The 14006-nt window shown below is 39.5% G+C and overlaps 1 protein-coding gene across 24 annotated transcripts in view; it reads right to left on the bottom strand.

Moving 5' to 3' along the window:
• The window catches only part of OXR1 (oxidation resistance 1), a 338566-nt gene that overhangs the window by 128735 nt on the left and 195825 nt on the right, over positions 1 to 14006 (bottom strand). For 12 of the 24 annotated variants that reach the window (XM_072924920.1, XM_072924926.1, XM_072924919.1 and 9 more), the window contains 2 exons: positions 8790 to 8955; positions 1543 to 1739 (listed from right to left, as the gene is read on the bottom strand). In XM_072924920.1, coding sequence (XP_072781021.1) covers positions 1543 to 1739; positions 8790 to 8848 — 256 coding nt within the window. In that variant the 5' untranslated portion in view covers positions 8849 to 8955. The remainder of the gene's footprint in view (positions 1 to 1542; positions 1740 to 8789; positions 8956 to 14006) is intronic. The other 12 variants (XM_030266557.4, XM_072924916.1, XM_030266543.4 and 9 more) reach the window with 2 other exon arrangements.

Raw genomic sequence — 14006 nt, 5'->3', positions numbered from 1 at the left:
TCAAATGTATGAGCAACGTTTTATTACTTCAGCACAGAGGTTACATCCTGAGCAACTAGGGCTCAGACCCTATGATCACTCAAAGCACATGTAGATTGGAGTTCACAATATAAAGACTGTGTGAAGAGTCCCAAAAGAAACTGCAGTGAGACAAATTTAACAGTTGATAAACCCAAATCTTAATGTGTAGTTCCATATGCAGACTGTGTTTTCGGTGTTCACAGAAATATTCAACTATGGTCAAATTGGTAATAATACATCTTAATACTGAATTAGATTTAGAACTAATTTTGCTGATGTGGTGGATTTCTACTTTCTACTCTTATGAAACCTACCCTACATTCCAAATCCTGCTTCTTGTATAAAGCAATCTTGGTTTATCTTTGACATTCCTGTAAGATCATTTGAAGAAAATAGGAGAAAAAAACACCACAGAGTAAAATTTTTGGGCGTCACAAAATGCAAACACATACAGTCACTCACCACTTAAAATACAGACTTCATTACTAAAATGGGTAGATTGCTAATGCAGTTTCCTTTTTTAAAAGCAACATAACTTAAAATGACAGCCAGTTTCAAGGGATCAGACATAACACAGTGAAAGGTGTCTAAGGAAACACATTTTTCTTGATCTTTTAGACAAGAGAAAGATAAGTAAATAGTTCCGTTGGAGCAGGAGAAACAATCACATTATACTGCAATAATTCAACAGCTCACAAACTATTGCCAAGCAACAGGACAAGAGGCAATGAGCAGAAACAGATGCATGGGAAGTTCTACCTGAATATGAGGAAGAACTTCTTTACTGTGCAGGTGACTGTGCACTAGAACAGAGAGGTTGTGGAGTCTCCCTCACTGGAGATATTCAAGAGCCATCTGGACACAATCTTGTGCCATGTGCTCTGGGATGAGCCTGCTTGAGCAGGGAGATCAGACCAGATGACCGCTGTAATCCCTTCCAACCTTGCCAAAAGGAGTCAAGCACAATCTCAACATTATTTATGGGGAAACAGGCTACAAAACATATTCCAGGGTGCCTAAGATGGTTTTAAAGACTCATGCAGATGCTGACATTCCAGATGAAAAATCCAGAAAACCAAAATATTCAATGAAAGATAACGATAAGACCTATAAAAAATGCTTTACAGTCAGTATGCCTCCTCCCTCTCCAAACTGGAAATCCTTCATAATCAGGAACCTTCTAAACAATCTCTGCTGAAATTCTAATGCAATCCATTGTAAGAATAACGTTTTTCCTAAAGCATCCCTTTCAAAATTGTTTTTATGCCTACTTCAATACATCTTCTTATGGGAAAAAAAAAAAAAAGTAAGAAAGAATTCAGGTAAATAAAGCAGGTTAACTCTTCAGAGTAATTTGACACCAGCATTAAGCATTAAGATATGACAACTTACTGCTCACTGTGAGCATTTGTAAACTTAGTAGCCAGCCGCAATTAAAAGCAAAAGAAATAAACCACAAATAAACAGACCCTGCTTTTGTAAAAAAGCATATTTGATTTTTTCCTGTGAAAGCAAACTCACCAATGGTGTAATATCTCTTCAAGTCACTCCTCCTTGGGTTGCGCCTTTGGGTGTTTGTGGTGTTGTCCTGTTCCTCCTCGGAAGGCGCCGCCTGCGTGGCAGGTAAAGGTTTGCTGGGCTGAGGTGTCTGAGCTTCAGCTGCCACTGGGTTGCATCCTGGCCCACTAATATCCACCGACTGGGACTTTTTCTTTAACCTAAAGGCAATTTAAAACAGTAGAGTATTACTAATCATCATTCTATACCTAGATTATGTTTATTTCCCCTTTCAGGTTCTGCTAAATCAGTTACAGCACATCCATCTCCCATGTAGCTGCAAATAGCAAACTGCCCTCAGATCAGCCCTGCAGAGCTGCTTGAAGGATCACTAATCTATTTCCAAGCCAAGCTGCCCACCATTACCCTACCATTAAATTGCTTGGCTTAATTTTCCACAGAGGAGGTGAGTACAAATAAATTAAATAATTTGCACAAAGTCGCTGAAAACCTTGAGAGAAAATAATTGATGTATGATCTTCTTAATTCAGATGTAGCCCTACAACTGCATTTTCAATTCTGCAATATTTTCTATACATTGTTTCTCAAGAATCCACTAACCCCAGGTATCATTTTTGCACTGCAATAGCAGGAAAATAAATTATCTGTTCTGCAGAAGAAATTAGTGTTTAACTCATTACTGGCAGACAGGTACTGTATGAATTATCAACCATTATTCTCTGGGCCCAGTCATCAAACTAGTTTTTTACCCGTCTAGTTGCACACACATCCAGACATAACATCACAACTTGTGCAAAAGTATATTCTGAGACATTGTCAAAACCCTTTTTAAAGTGGAGGCGAATGACACTATCACACTCAGCTCCTCCTCAGATCTAGACATGTTATCAAAGTTCTGAGGGAAAGACTTAACTAACTCTCAAACCCTACTTTGGAGTGGGGTGAGTACACCCCCATCACTGATTCACCATAGTTCTGATGTCTCTGCTATCTCTAGTAACGTGAAATAGAGGTTACTATGCTGCTAAAGTTATTGAATAGAGACAAATTACCTGTTACAATCAAGTTCACAGCATACACATTGGATTTTGTCAATACTTTTCTTAAATTAGGTCTCTATAAATGTATATAAAAAATGACTACATTATTGGATCCTGGAAATAAAAGAGGTTTATGACATCACAGTAAGATACTGATTTGAGTGGAAGGGATCATAACAACTCTGAAATTTTGAAGCAAGTGAAGTAAAATGATAAAGTTCTGCAATGCTAGAGGATAATTTCATTAGGCTAACAATTTAATGCTAAGCATCCTCCTCTTAACTCTGTGCTTCCTTATTTTTCAAACATTTTCTCAAGGTATTGCAATTAAACAGCATGGACTACTCCACTGAGAATTGAATCTTCTAGTTCAAGGTATTAACTGATTAAATATTGTCATAATAATAACAACTGCTCTAAATAGGTTGGAAAATACACAGGTCATGATCAGCCTCTGGAAGTTATGTTAATGTATCAATGTGTATGTAGAATATTATGGATTACACTATAAGGGCAAAATAACTATACTCATACAGAGTATTGCTTAGTCCAGGGAAAGGAATAGAAGTTAGAAAATTGGCAGCTAGAAATTAAGTTCTCTATGTCTCCAATAAGACTACTTTCACTAGAACCTTTTTCTGGACTAGTCCAGGGTGTCTTGCATTTGAAGAAGTGGTTCTCAGCTCCAATGACTCCAAACGAAAGGTTTGGGTTGACAGGGACATTTATCCCTCCTACATATAAGAAAGGCTGTACTTCATCATCTAGACAAATATCTCCAACAAGTCCATCAATGGATATCTTTCCATCCTCCAGTAGGTTCTGGTTTATGGGTTTTCTGAGTTAGACGCTGCACCTTTGGAGTTATATTTCTTGGTTTGTCCTTAATTACTCCAGAACTCATTGAAAGTTCTGAGGTAGGCAGCATCCAGCCTTGGCAGTTTCTGGTTTAACTCTGCACTGCGTTCAGACAGCAACACCAGTAGCTTATTTTAATGACTTATAAGAGTGACATTATGAGAGAAAATGACCAACTAGTGCTCCACATAAACCAGCTGCTTACATTAGCTCTTGCTCTTCAAAGAGCCCTACAGTTCTTCCCTATGGGAAGAACTTGCCACTGTTATAAAACTATCTTTACTTTAAGGGTCTTGGTAAATTGACCTGCACATGGAGTCAGTGGAGACACAGCTCGGGATAAACTAACAGCACTATGAGCACTGATACATATAAAATCAAGAATGGGCAGGGCATGCTCTGAGTAAACACTGTGTGAGAAGAAAAGAAAGCTCTTTTGCCTGAACTGATGTTCCTGAAACTGAGACCTTGTCTTGAATACTTCTAGCTTTAAGCCTTCAGCTGGTCAAATATATTTGCCTAAAATGAAGGCTGGAATATTTAATTGAATTATTTACAGTGAAATGGTGTTATTAACTGTTTAGATATAAAACATATACAAAAATTAATTTCCATCATAATGTTATTCTTCTACATTGTTGAATAAACCATCTCTCAGGTGATATAAAAATTCTTTACAATTCCTTACCACTAGAATCCTTTGAAGATTTAAAGGATTACTTTTGAGAAGAAAATCACTCGTTTTTAAAAAGTAATGCTCTAACTCAGATCACAGCTTTCACTGTGATTGCAGGGTATTGCTTCTGGGTTGTGCAAGATAGCTGTGGGCAAAGAGGCTGCAAAGTGTTCACCACCTTTCCATAATAATCCTGAGGCCTCCAGATCAATAAGGGTACATATGTCCTGCATTATGCAAGTCTATGTTCTGCCCCAAAGGAAGACAGCAGGTGAGTGGAAATAAATTTTACAAATTGAAAAATACTATTATGATTTATATTTTTAGCTGTGTTATGAACACATTCTTCACCACCAAGGCTGTCTGAAGGACAGTCCAATTAATAAAGCTGTCTGGAGGTAGCTAATAAAATAGCCTACTGCGCTGTGGGGAACATCAGATTGTTATTAAAAATACACTGTCTATTCTTCTAGCATCACATAGGAATAAAGGAATAATACCTGTCAACTGCACAGTAAAATTTTCACATGGCCTTTTTCAAGTGACTTATGATTAATAAATGACTTGGTTGAAATGCCTGTAGCAAATTAATGTCAAAAATTATCTATTCTTGCAATTGAGAATAATTTAAAAGAAAGACTTCCAAAGAAATAAGTACCAAAATTAACAAAGCAGGACCATGACAGCCAAGCAAGTGCATGTAATATTGTCAAACTGTTCTTGAGAGACCATGGTGACAGAGCTTTTGTTGTCAGAAAAGACAGAAAGATACAGGATCTGAATTAATCCAGACTGCAATGACAGGGTCAGCTGAGTAGGACACAGGTTCAAGCAAGGACACAATTTTATGGCAATGACTTGACAAAAACCAAGCAGTTTACTCTAATGCATCTTCCTTTGGCCCACCTTAATTGCATATTGATATAGCCATGGCTAGCAAATAGTTTGAAAAAAACACTGCAGTCTTTGAACTGTATCTTCAGTAGACCACGTGTCTTGAAAGTAAGTCTGAGTTCTGCATCTATTTTGAAGCCAAGAGAATGAATTCTCCATAAGCCTGACCCTTCTCCAATGCCCTACTTTACTACTAGCTTTGTCTTGCACTTTTGGGTTTTCTAATATATATTATAGCTGCACAATTGGTCTGAAATTATTTATTCCTCTTCAGAAAAGAATCTGAACATGAAATGCCTTGGGATCACATTCCTCATTATTCCTTTGTTTCAGGTTGCCTGCTTGTAGAAAAATAAATAAAAGTTATAAGAAGTACTGTGGCAAAACCTTTTATCTTTTATTCTATGTATTTTGTAGAAGCTTTCACCTAACTTTTCAACAATGGGTAACACAGGTCTTTTAATATTGCCTGGTGTGACACAAAATGCTGCTGCTGCAGCCTCCCAGCAGACAGCCAGATAACAATGGCTGCAAGGACAGGTGAGGCTGGGAAATGCTTGTCTGACAGCAAGGACAAAGTCCTGACTTCACTGAGATCTGAAGTAGAAGGGGCAAAACTTTCCTTTTCTGCAACTGTGCTTAAACCATAGGAACTCTAGGGGAAAGAAAACCATGCAACAAAACTAAGAAAATCTGCCTCCTTTGGGACATGTGGAACCCTGAGCTGGTTACTGCTGCTGTCTTCTGGCTACTGTCAGCTTCTGTGGGTTTTGGTTGTGCTCTCCTTGGGACGTCAGAAGACACGGACATGTTCCTAGCAAAAGTGGCTCGTTCAGAGAAGTTAACATGGAATAACTCTGAAGGACCAGCTGTTGACAAGTTGACATAACCCTGTTCAAACACACCTTTCATGCACCTGGTTATGTTGTTCAATTGCATAATTGCTAATAAGCCATTAAACTCCCATTCTCCATTTCTATCTCACTGTATTTTCCTAGGACATAACGCTGCTCATCCCAGTAACTCCAGCTGTTGAAAACCTTCATTGCAGCCTTGGTAGCTCTAATCTACTGAGCAGAGGCCCAAAACCCAAATCTGCCTCTCAGCACCCTCTGGTTAATAATCACTGAGGGTTTGTTCATTCAGCTAATCCAGGAGGAATTTGCATCTCCAAGCTGTGTAATATGACATCCCTGTAGGTAGATACACTGACTAGCTGTTGAACCTGCCCTTTATTTCTCTGTCCTTCCTCTGTATACAACTGCAAGTTTTTCTACTGTGTCTTAGAAACCACCTGACAGATGTTTTTATCTCTTCCAGCCCAGCTGGCACCCTGAGCTCCCCAGCAGCACTTCCCAGGAATGGATCACTTTGAAGAGTTTCTTACCAGTTCCCTCAAAAAAAAAAAAAAAAGTCATCAGGTGCTTGGTAGGCCATACATCTAGGAAGTCCTGGGGCTAGTGAATTACCCAGAAACTGCTGTAGAATTTGTAAATATTAGGATTTCATTCCTGGCATTCACTATCACAAACCTATTCCATTCCTAACAAAATCCATGCTTTTTTTTTTTTTTAATATTACATTGTCAAACTGCATTTTTGTAAAGCTGGATGACAAAAAAAATAAGGCACTCCTTTCTAAAGAGATCTTGAAAGCACCTGAAACCTTCATGGCTAGAAGTCTAGACTGAAACAAAAGGAAAAAAAAAAAAAAAAGCAGAAACCATTTATGGTAGAAACGAACAGCCAAAAGAAGCATCTCAGGAGCTGGGAATCTGTACAATTAAGTCTTTGCAAATTTTTAAATAAAAATCCCTTACTGCAACAAAGATTTGGAGGAAAGCCTAGCTCATTCTTATCTACTGAGTAAAAAAACCCCTCTCTGTTCCCCTTGTGACTATTGTAGAGATTTTATTACACAGTTAATAGGAGAAGCAAAACCTTCATTAGAAGAGTGATGTTTACTATTCAGAGATGCATTTAGGAATTTTGAATACTCAGAAGAACTGGTTATGAATTTTATTTCTTTGTAGCAAGAAATGTGATTCAAACTGATGTCGACAGCTAGGTTTTAACTGATTTTGAAACAAGAAACCAGGCAAACTTCTGTTTTAAACCCAACACTACAAAGGTCAACAACTTAAACACAGGAGAAGGCCTAACCCCCTGACGTCTGCACAGAGAGCTCCCAAGAGAGTTATTTTATTCTCCTATGGACACATTGGATGTCCTCCACAGCCAGGACTGAAATCTGCATTTGCACATGGTTGGGGCATTCTTTGACTGCTTTGGCAATTCAGAGGGATCAAGTAAAAGGCTTCTGGTCCGCAGTCAGGCTCCACTTACCACCTGACACTGCTGCGTGCCTGCAGCATGAGACAATGCCATGGAGGGCTGCTAGAAAATCTTTTGTTTAACGCTCTTGAATATGACCTGGTTATGGCTCTGGCCATCCCCTCCCAAAAGAAAGATAGCAGAATTAGACTGGCACAGAAGTAAACACCTGTGATGATGATGAGTTGGTTCCTCATGGCGCAAGGCAAACCAGACTGTGGGAAGGAATTACCAGCAGGGAATCAGCCCAGGGATCTCTACAGCCATCAGCAATCAGAAAGGGAGAGGCAAACGGTTTTACACCGACAGAAATTGCAGAAGAACCAAAGGAAGACAAGCAACATGTTTGGAGCAAACACAGCTAAGTACTCCTATATAATTGATGTGACAGAAATAATTGTACAGGCCAGGAGTATCACTCGGTACAGAAAAGAAAGACATGAGTCAGGCAGAAAGCATCCATTAGAGGCTACGAAGCATGCAGGTACTTCAGCAAACAAATTCCCTGAGCCAGGGATTGCTGGAAGGTGGAGGTTTTTCACAGGGAAAGAGCCACTCAGTGCATGCTCCATCTTTTGTATCATCACCAATTATCTACTACCAAGTACTGCAGGCAACCGAATGCAACAAACTTGCAATTCAAATCTGAATCGGCCATTATGAATTGCAGAGGAAAAGAAACCAAACACCACAAAGCAAACTAGAACATAGGACGGCGCTAAATCAATGTCTCACATTAAACAAACAAAAACCTGCAGAAAAGCCCTTCAGTCTGATCCTTAATGTGTTGATCATGCAGCAGAGTTTTCAGAAAATGCGAGCAGCGTACGAGATCATTGGACGGCACAGAGTAAACACAACGTGATGTTCACATGGGCGGCGATAGGAAAGGATTAGGAATGAATTCACACCTACTCAGCCCACAAAGCAATTCAATGGCAGGTACGTATTACCAATGTAACACTGAGACCAGCTCCAGCAAAGAAAACATTGCAGGCATGAGAGCTATGTGAAAAAAGAGGCACTTCAATATTGTATTTTGCTTTATAGTCTCACCATTATGTATTGGAGCAACTAGAGAAAGTATACACAATACCCTTTTTTTCCCTTTATACACATTGCTAAAAATTTCCACGCAAAGACAGAGCAATTGTTAATCATCAGAGTACCAGAAAGCAAACCAAAAGCACTTTTTTTTTTGTGGTCACAGCACATGCAAGAAAATTGCCACCATCCCTCACTCTATAACAAAGGGCAATGTCAAACCTGAAGTTTTGACCAGGCTTCAGGGAGAAGATGAATAGTATCTAAATAATTGAAAAATAGCTTTTTTTTGCTGTGTGTAACAGTCAACCCACACCCTTTTAACAAGATTTATAGACAAAGCTGGAGCCTCATGGGTTTCAAGGGCACATCACAGAACAAAGAGTTACAAAAATGAACACAAACCTTGTGATTATTCCTGGGAGCATGACAGCACTGCTACAGGTAAACCCTTGGAGGATCATTTACAGAAGACATATAGATTGGTGGCTGCCAGGTTAGATCCATGAACTCCAAGCGGAAGAATCCAGAATTCCCTTGTGGTTCAAGTGTGACAAGGCATTCTCACTGCCTGGGAGAGAAGCGTTAGTGAGTGAGTCCACGGGCAAAGGAGTCAGAGCACTCTCCACACCACACACGGGCCTGGAGATGTACATCCAGGAGGATGAGGGAGGGAGGTGATGATGATGATGATGATGATAGAGAGGAAAATGGCAGCAATCACACTAAATACATAATTCAACTCAAATAGTCACAGCATATACAATTCATTCTTCTTTTCCTGCCTAAGCCTGTGCAAGGATTTACAGCTCAAGAACATATGGCTTCTTCATGGCTGTATAATATTGTACAGCTGCTTTACATGGTGGAAATAATATGCTCTGCTACTAAGGTTTGTGTTTTGTCAGGAATGAGAATTTCTTGATCTTTCAGAGTTTTGAGAAGGTGGATTGGAAGGCTGTACTATTTGCTGACAGATATCTTGATTCTGGACATGTTTTAGAAGAGATGTGTAAAGTAAATTACTATTTTGAATCTCACTATTTTGTTAATAGCTGCTATACTGTTATTTAAATAACTCCCACTAGTTCCATTTTCACAAAAGCTCTTCCAGTGCATTATGCAAATCTACTTCAGTACAATTTTCATGGGTCTTGAAATTTCCAGCTCTGTCATATTCAGCACAGAAAAATTTTGCATAATGGTTTAAAAGTGATAATGATTTCTATTTCATTCTTGTTTGCCTTAATACTGCAGGATGGTATCTATTGCAGCTTTATTAATAAGGATGATTCAAACTGTCCAGACTATTTTAAGGTTGTATCTCTAAGGAAAGTCTTTACTTCACCTGGTTAGAAATTTCTGAAATTGCTTTATTATAGGCTATGCAACAATCATCCAGATCCTATTCCCCTGAAAATTACTGGGAGATTGTCACACATCCTGTACTGTGGATGATCACTTTCTACACTACCATTTTCTCTCCCAGAATGAATTGAAATTTTTCAAGGGCCATTGTATCCAGTGGTCTGGGAGCTCCATGGGATACTCAGACATACAGAATACCTTGCTTACAGTGAAGCCATACAAACTTGTAATATTTTTCCATGTAATTAACTTTTTCATAATATGAATTATTTTCTGTGCTAGCTGCAAGTAATTTATACATAAACAAAGCTGTTTTATCCATGGACTTTAATTCAGGCAATTGCATTTGCATTTCTGATTCCAGCCCTATGCTTGACTGTTTTCGGAGTTGTTTACAAGTCAGCTGCAATATCCCTGGGCACTTCATGTTCCCGAGATTGCTCTGCTATATGCAATCATAACATGCATACATTTATGTAGTCAAATTTGGAAGCAAAAGGGCCTTTTAACTTCTCAAAGAGATGGCAGAGCAGGTTGGAAGTTACAATCCTCTTACAGTACCACAGGTTTGTGTGTTCTAGTTCTACCATGTCAACAAATAATCATCAGCACAGCAGGCAACCACAGCTCAGGTTCAAATAACATGCTGTGGATATGCTCGTCACAAGACATGGAAATGCAAATCTGCACATTCTTCTGCCTTGCCCAGCAAATCATACAGCTTGAAACAACTTTAAGAACTCTTTTGAAATATAAAACTAATTTATATGTCATTATTACCTCTATTCCATGAGATATAATTGGGATAAGACATTCTGATCTCACCACTGAAAATTCAGTGAGGTATAAAGGCATTTTTTGAAAGGGGAATTGATGATAAATCATCAGTGATTGAGATCCAGCCAGCAACATCTGAGCCCAGGCAGATACAGCAGCCCTGAGGCTCTAGTGCCTCCAGGCAAGTGGAGACCTTTTGGTCTGACCTTCCTGCTGCAGCTGGGCATCCTGCTCTGTCTCCTGACAGCCTCTGCCTGGTTACACGGGGCTGCTTGGCAGCTGAATGCCAGCCCTGGGGCCAGAGGTGCAGCAAGCCAGAGCCCTTGGTAAGCGTATTGAGACATGCTGCAGAGCGTAAAGACCATGCTCTGTGAGCTGCCAGCAGATCACAGAGCTGAGGAGGTAGTCTGTCCAGGGCAGCAGAAGCACAAATCTCACAAGAAATCATTCAAGCTCTCCTCATGCTCCTTTCCAAATGGAGCATCTTCTTCCTTGAGTCACAAGATTTACCCTTGTACTAAGGCTGAAGTGCCATTTGAGCAAAGTCTCTATGAGGAAGTTAAAACATCTAGAATTTCTCCTTGCTAGGAACATAAACTGGTTCTCAGAGTGTTCTGCAGGATATAACTGTATCAGGTAGATAGATCTCTGTGGAGACACCTAACTTGTCAAAGGAAAGTTAGAGACTAAGCAAAATGAGAAATTTCCCTCATCATTGCCAAAGCAGATTTGAATTTTTGCCTTCAAACTTATGCATATTTCAAGTATTTTGAATAATAATTATAATTTTAGCATTTTAGTGAAACATGCAGAAAACATACAGACAGTATAAAATGAGATTTATATTGCTTGGCTTTTTTCAAGATTTGATCTATACACCACATCCTTCATTGAAAACATGTTAATTTAAGCTCTGTTTACTTTAGGGTGTTTCACCAGGTACTGGCCACACAGGTTTTAAATTTTTTTGTTTTGTTCTTTCTGCTGTTCTTATTAATAAATCAGGTTAGCCTATACTAGATGGGAAATAAAGATCTTCACATACACAGGCATATTTTATACTTGAGACAAAATTATCCTCCTACCCTTCTGTCAGGAGACCTCCCTGCTCTGAGCTCTGATTAAGTACAGCTAGCTTTCTCTTTTCACCCAGGGTCTTTAACATGGCCAAGCAGGTACTGGCATTCCCACCAGAGCTCCCAGAATGGCCCAGAGGGCTGAGTGGGGATGCCAGCCCGTACTCTGCTCTTTCAGACACTGCAGCTGCACAGTAGCTTGAGATCCAGAGCCCTGGTAAGGGCCCAGCAGACAAATAGAAAACAGGAAGTCTGTTAATGCCACCTTTTGAGAAAATGCTATCTTGGGCATATATGTTTTCACTTCTTGTCATCCTAAGAAGTAAGCAATGCCCCTTCATAAGCTGACTAATAACAGGTTGTACTGAGAATCTATATATAAAGGAGAAACATACTTCAGAACAGATAGGTTGTGAAATACTGCTTACTTATTTAAAAACAAATGGAAAACCCACTCAACTAATTTGTTTCTCGGTTTTGGGGAAGTAGGAGGAACATTTTCAACAACTTTTTACTTTGTGTTCACAAGAGTTGTAAAGATATTTCTTTATGTTTTCACCCTCCAGGCACAGCCCACAGTGGTGATGATACACCCTCTTGGCTGCAGAAGGGACTGTGCACCAGGGGAAGCTCTGCTGCACCAGGCAGCAGAAGCCACAGAAGGCACAGAAGCTGCAAGAGCGGGAAGCAGGGCATGAACATCCCCAAGAGAGAATGAATTGGCTCAAGCAGGCATAGACATGTGCTTGCATTGCATGCAAAATGATCAAAGCATATCACTGGCTACCAGAAGCCATTAAAGATACAGCTAGCAGATTTCCACTAATCTAAAATACCCATCTTCAATAAAAATGCCATGATTCATCTGGATTTTTTCCATTTAGTGGAAATAAGGCACTTCTATAGCATAGCAGGGGTTCCTGTCGAATACTAATTAGCATTGACTCCATGATTCCAAAGGTTGATCAATCACTTTATTATACTATTAAGAAACACTCATTGCTCTTGCTAGCAGTCCAATATAGACAGACCACATTGGTCAACCAATCCAAACACCACCACCAGTGACCAATCAAGAAATCACCCTTTGGTAAACAAATCTCCATGACACATTCCACATGCGCACAACAACAGGTGCAGCAAGTGAAGCTAAGAATTGTTTCTCATTCTTTTCTCTGAGCTTACTCACAGCTTCCCAGGAAAATCCTTGGAAAGCTGTATCTCTCTCTGTTCAGAGGATTCCACATTTCTAGACTACAGGAAATGCTGTCACCAGCAGATCTCCTGCTGGGAGGCTGTGTCTGTGCATAGTGCCAGGGCTGTGGGCTGCTGGAGGTGACACAGGTGTCCCTCTCACCTAAACTTCAAGCAGGCAGGGTGGACTTTCCATTTACTGCTGTCACAGAAAAAAATAGATATGTTCTCAAGTACTTACATAATTCAGATTTATATAAACATGTAAGATTCTTTAAAAGCCGTATATTTTTAAAAATCTAGTTTTTAAAAACATTTAAGCACACCAAAAGACATTTTTCAGACTTTTCCTGAAAAAAATCTATACCTTGTTTCTATACCACTTTTAATAGCTTAGCATTAGGAAAGGATATCGCCTAAGAAAGGAAGATACTCTCATATTTTACAAGTTATAAAGTTAATTTTGTTATCTACAGACCAAAGGCTTCATTTTTAAATTTTGTGTTTAATAAACCCAGCTTGACATAATGTACTGCAGTTATCAAGTTTGTCAGCATTTTTGCAGAAGCTGAACTTTCTTCTGACAAATGTTGCCAGTCAAATTAAAATAGAGAGCAACACAATGAAGCATGTTACTGCTCAGTCTTAATAACTTAATAAACCAGTTGTGTATTCCTGAGTGATCTCCCAGCTTCCTGACAGGGTTACTGAGTCCATGGCATCCTTAGGTCCCTGCCTGATGCTGAGGCCTCCAGCAAGGTGGTTCAGTGTCTCCATCATGGGAGGGAAGTGACCATTAATGCATCCCATGTCTTATTGAGAGATATCACCCAACTTTTTTTACACATGCAATGTAAATATCCAGCTGTCAATTTCAATATTAACAGTAAACAGAAAGATCTGACTTGCAGGAAGTGAAGGTAGCTGGGCTCTTCTCAGCATCCTACTCTGGCAGAAATGTATTTCTTGATCCAGCTCTGGAGGCAGGTCACAGCTTGCCAAAGACCACTCGCCTCAGTAGGAACATGAACATGCTGAAGTCCAAGAGCAGAGAGCTTACATCCTTCTGTGGAGCTATCTACCAACCCCTTACACCATAAAAACACCTAAATATTAATATACCGATCATGTTGCAGAGCATTTAGAAGCCTTGTAAGAAATTGCATTAGTAAACATGAAGTAGTTGATGCCTGAGAGGAAAGAATGT

The sequence above is a fragment of the Taeniopygia guttata genome, chromosome 2 (assembly GCF_048771995.1).
Source record: "Taeniopygia guttata chromosome 2, bTaeGut7.mat, whole genome shotgun sequence".
In the NCBI taxonomy this organism is placed as follows: Eukaryota; Metazoa; Chordata; class Aves; order Passeriformes; family Estrildidae; genus Taeniopygia; species Taeniopygia guttata.
The sequence above is the reverse complement of the archived record's forward strand: the minus strand, read 5'-3'. Positions and strand labels throughout refer to the sequence as shown.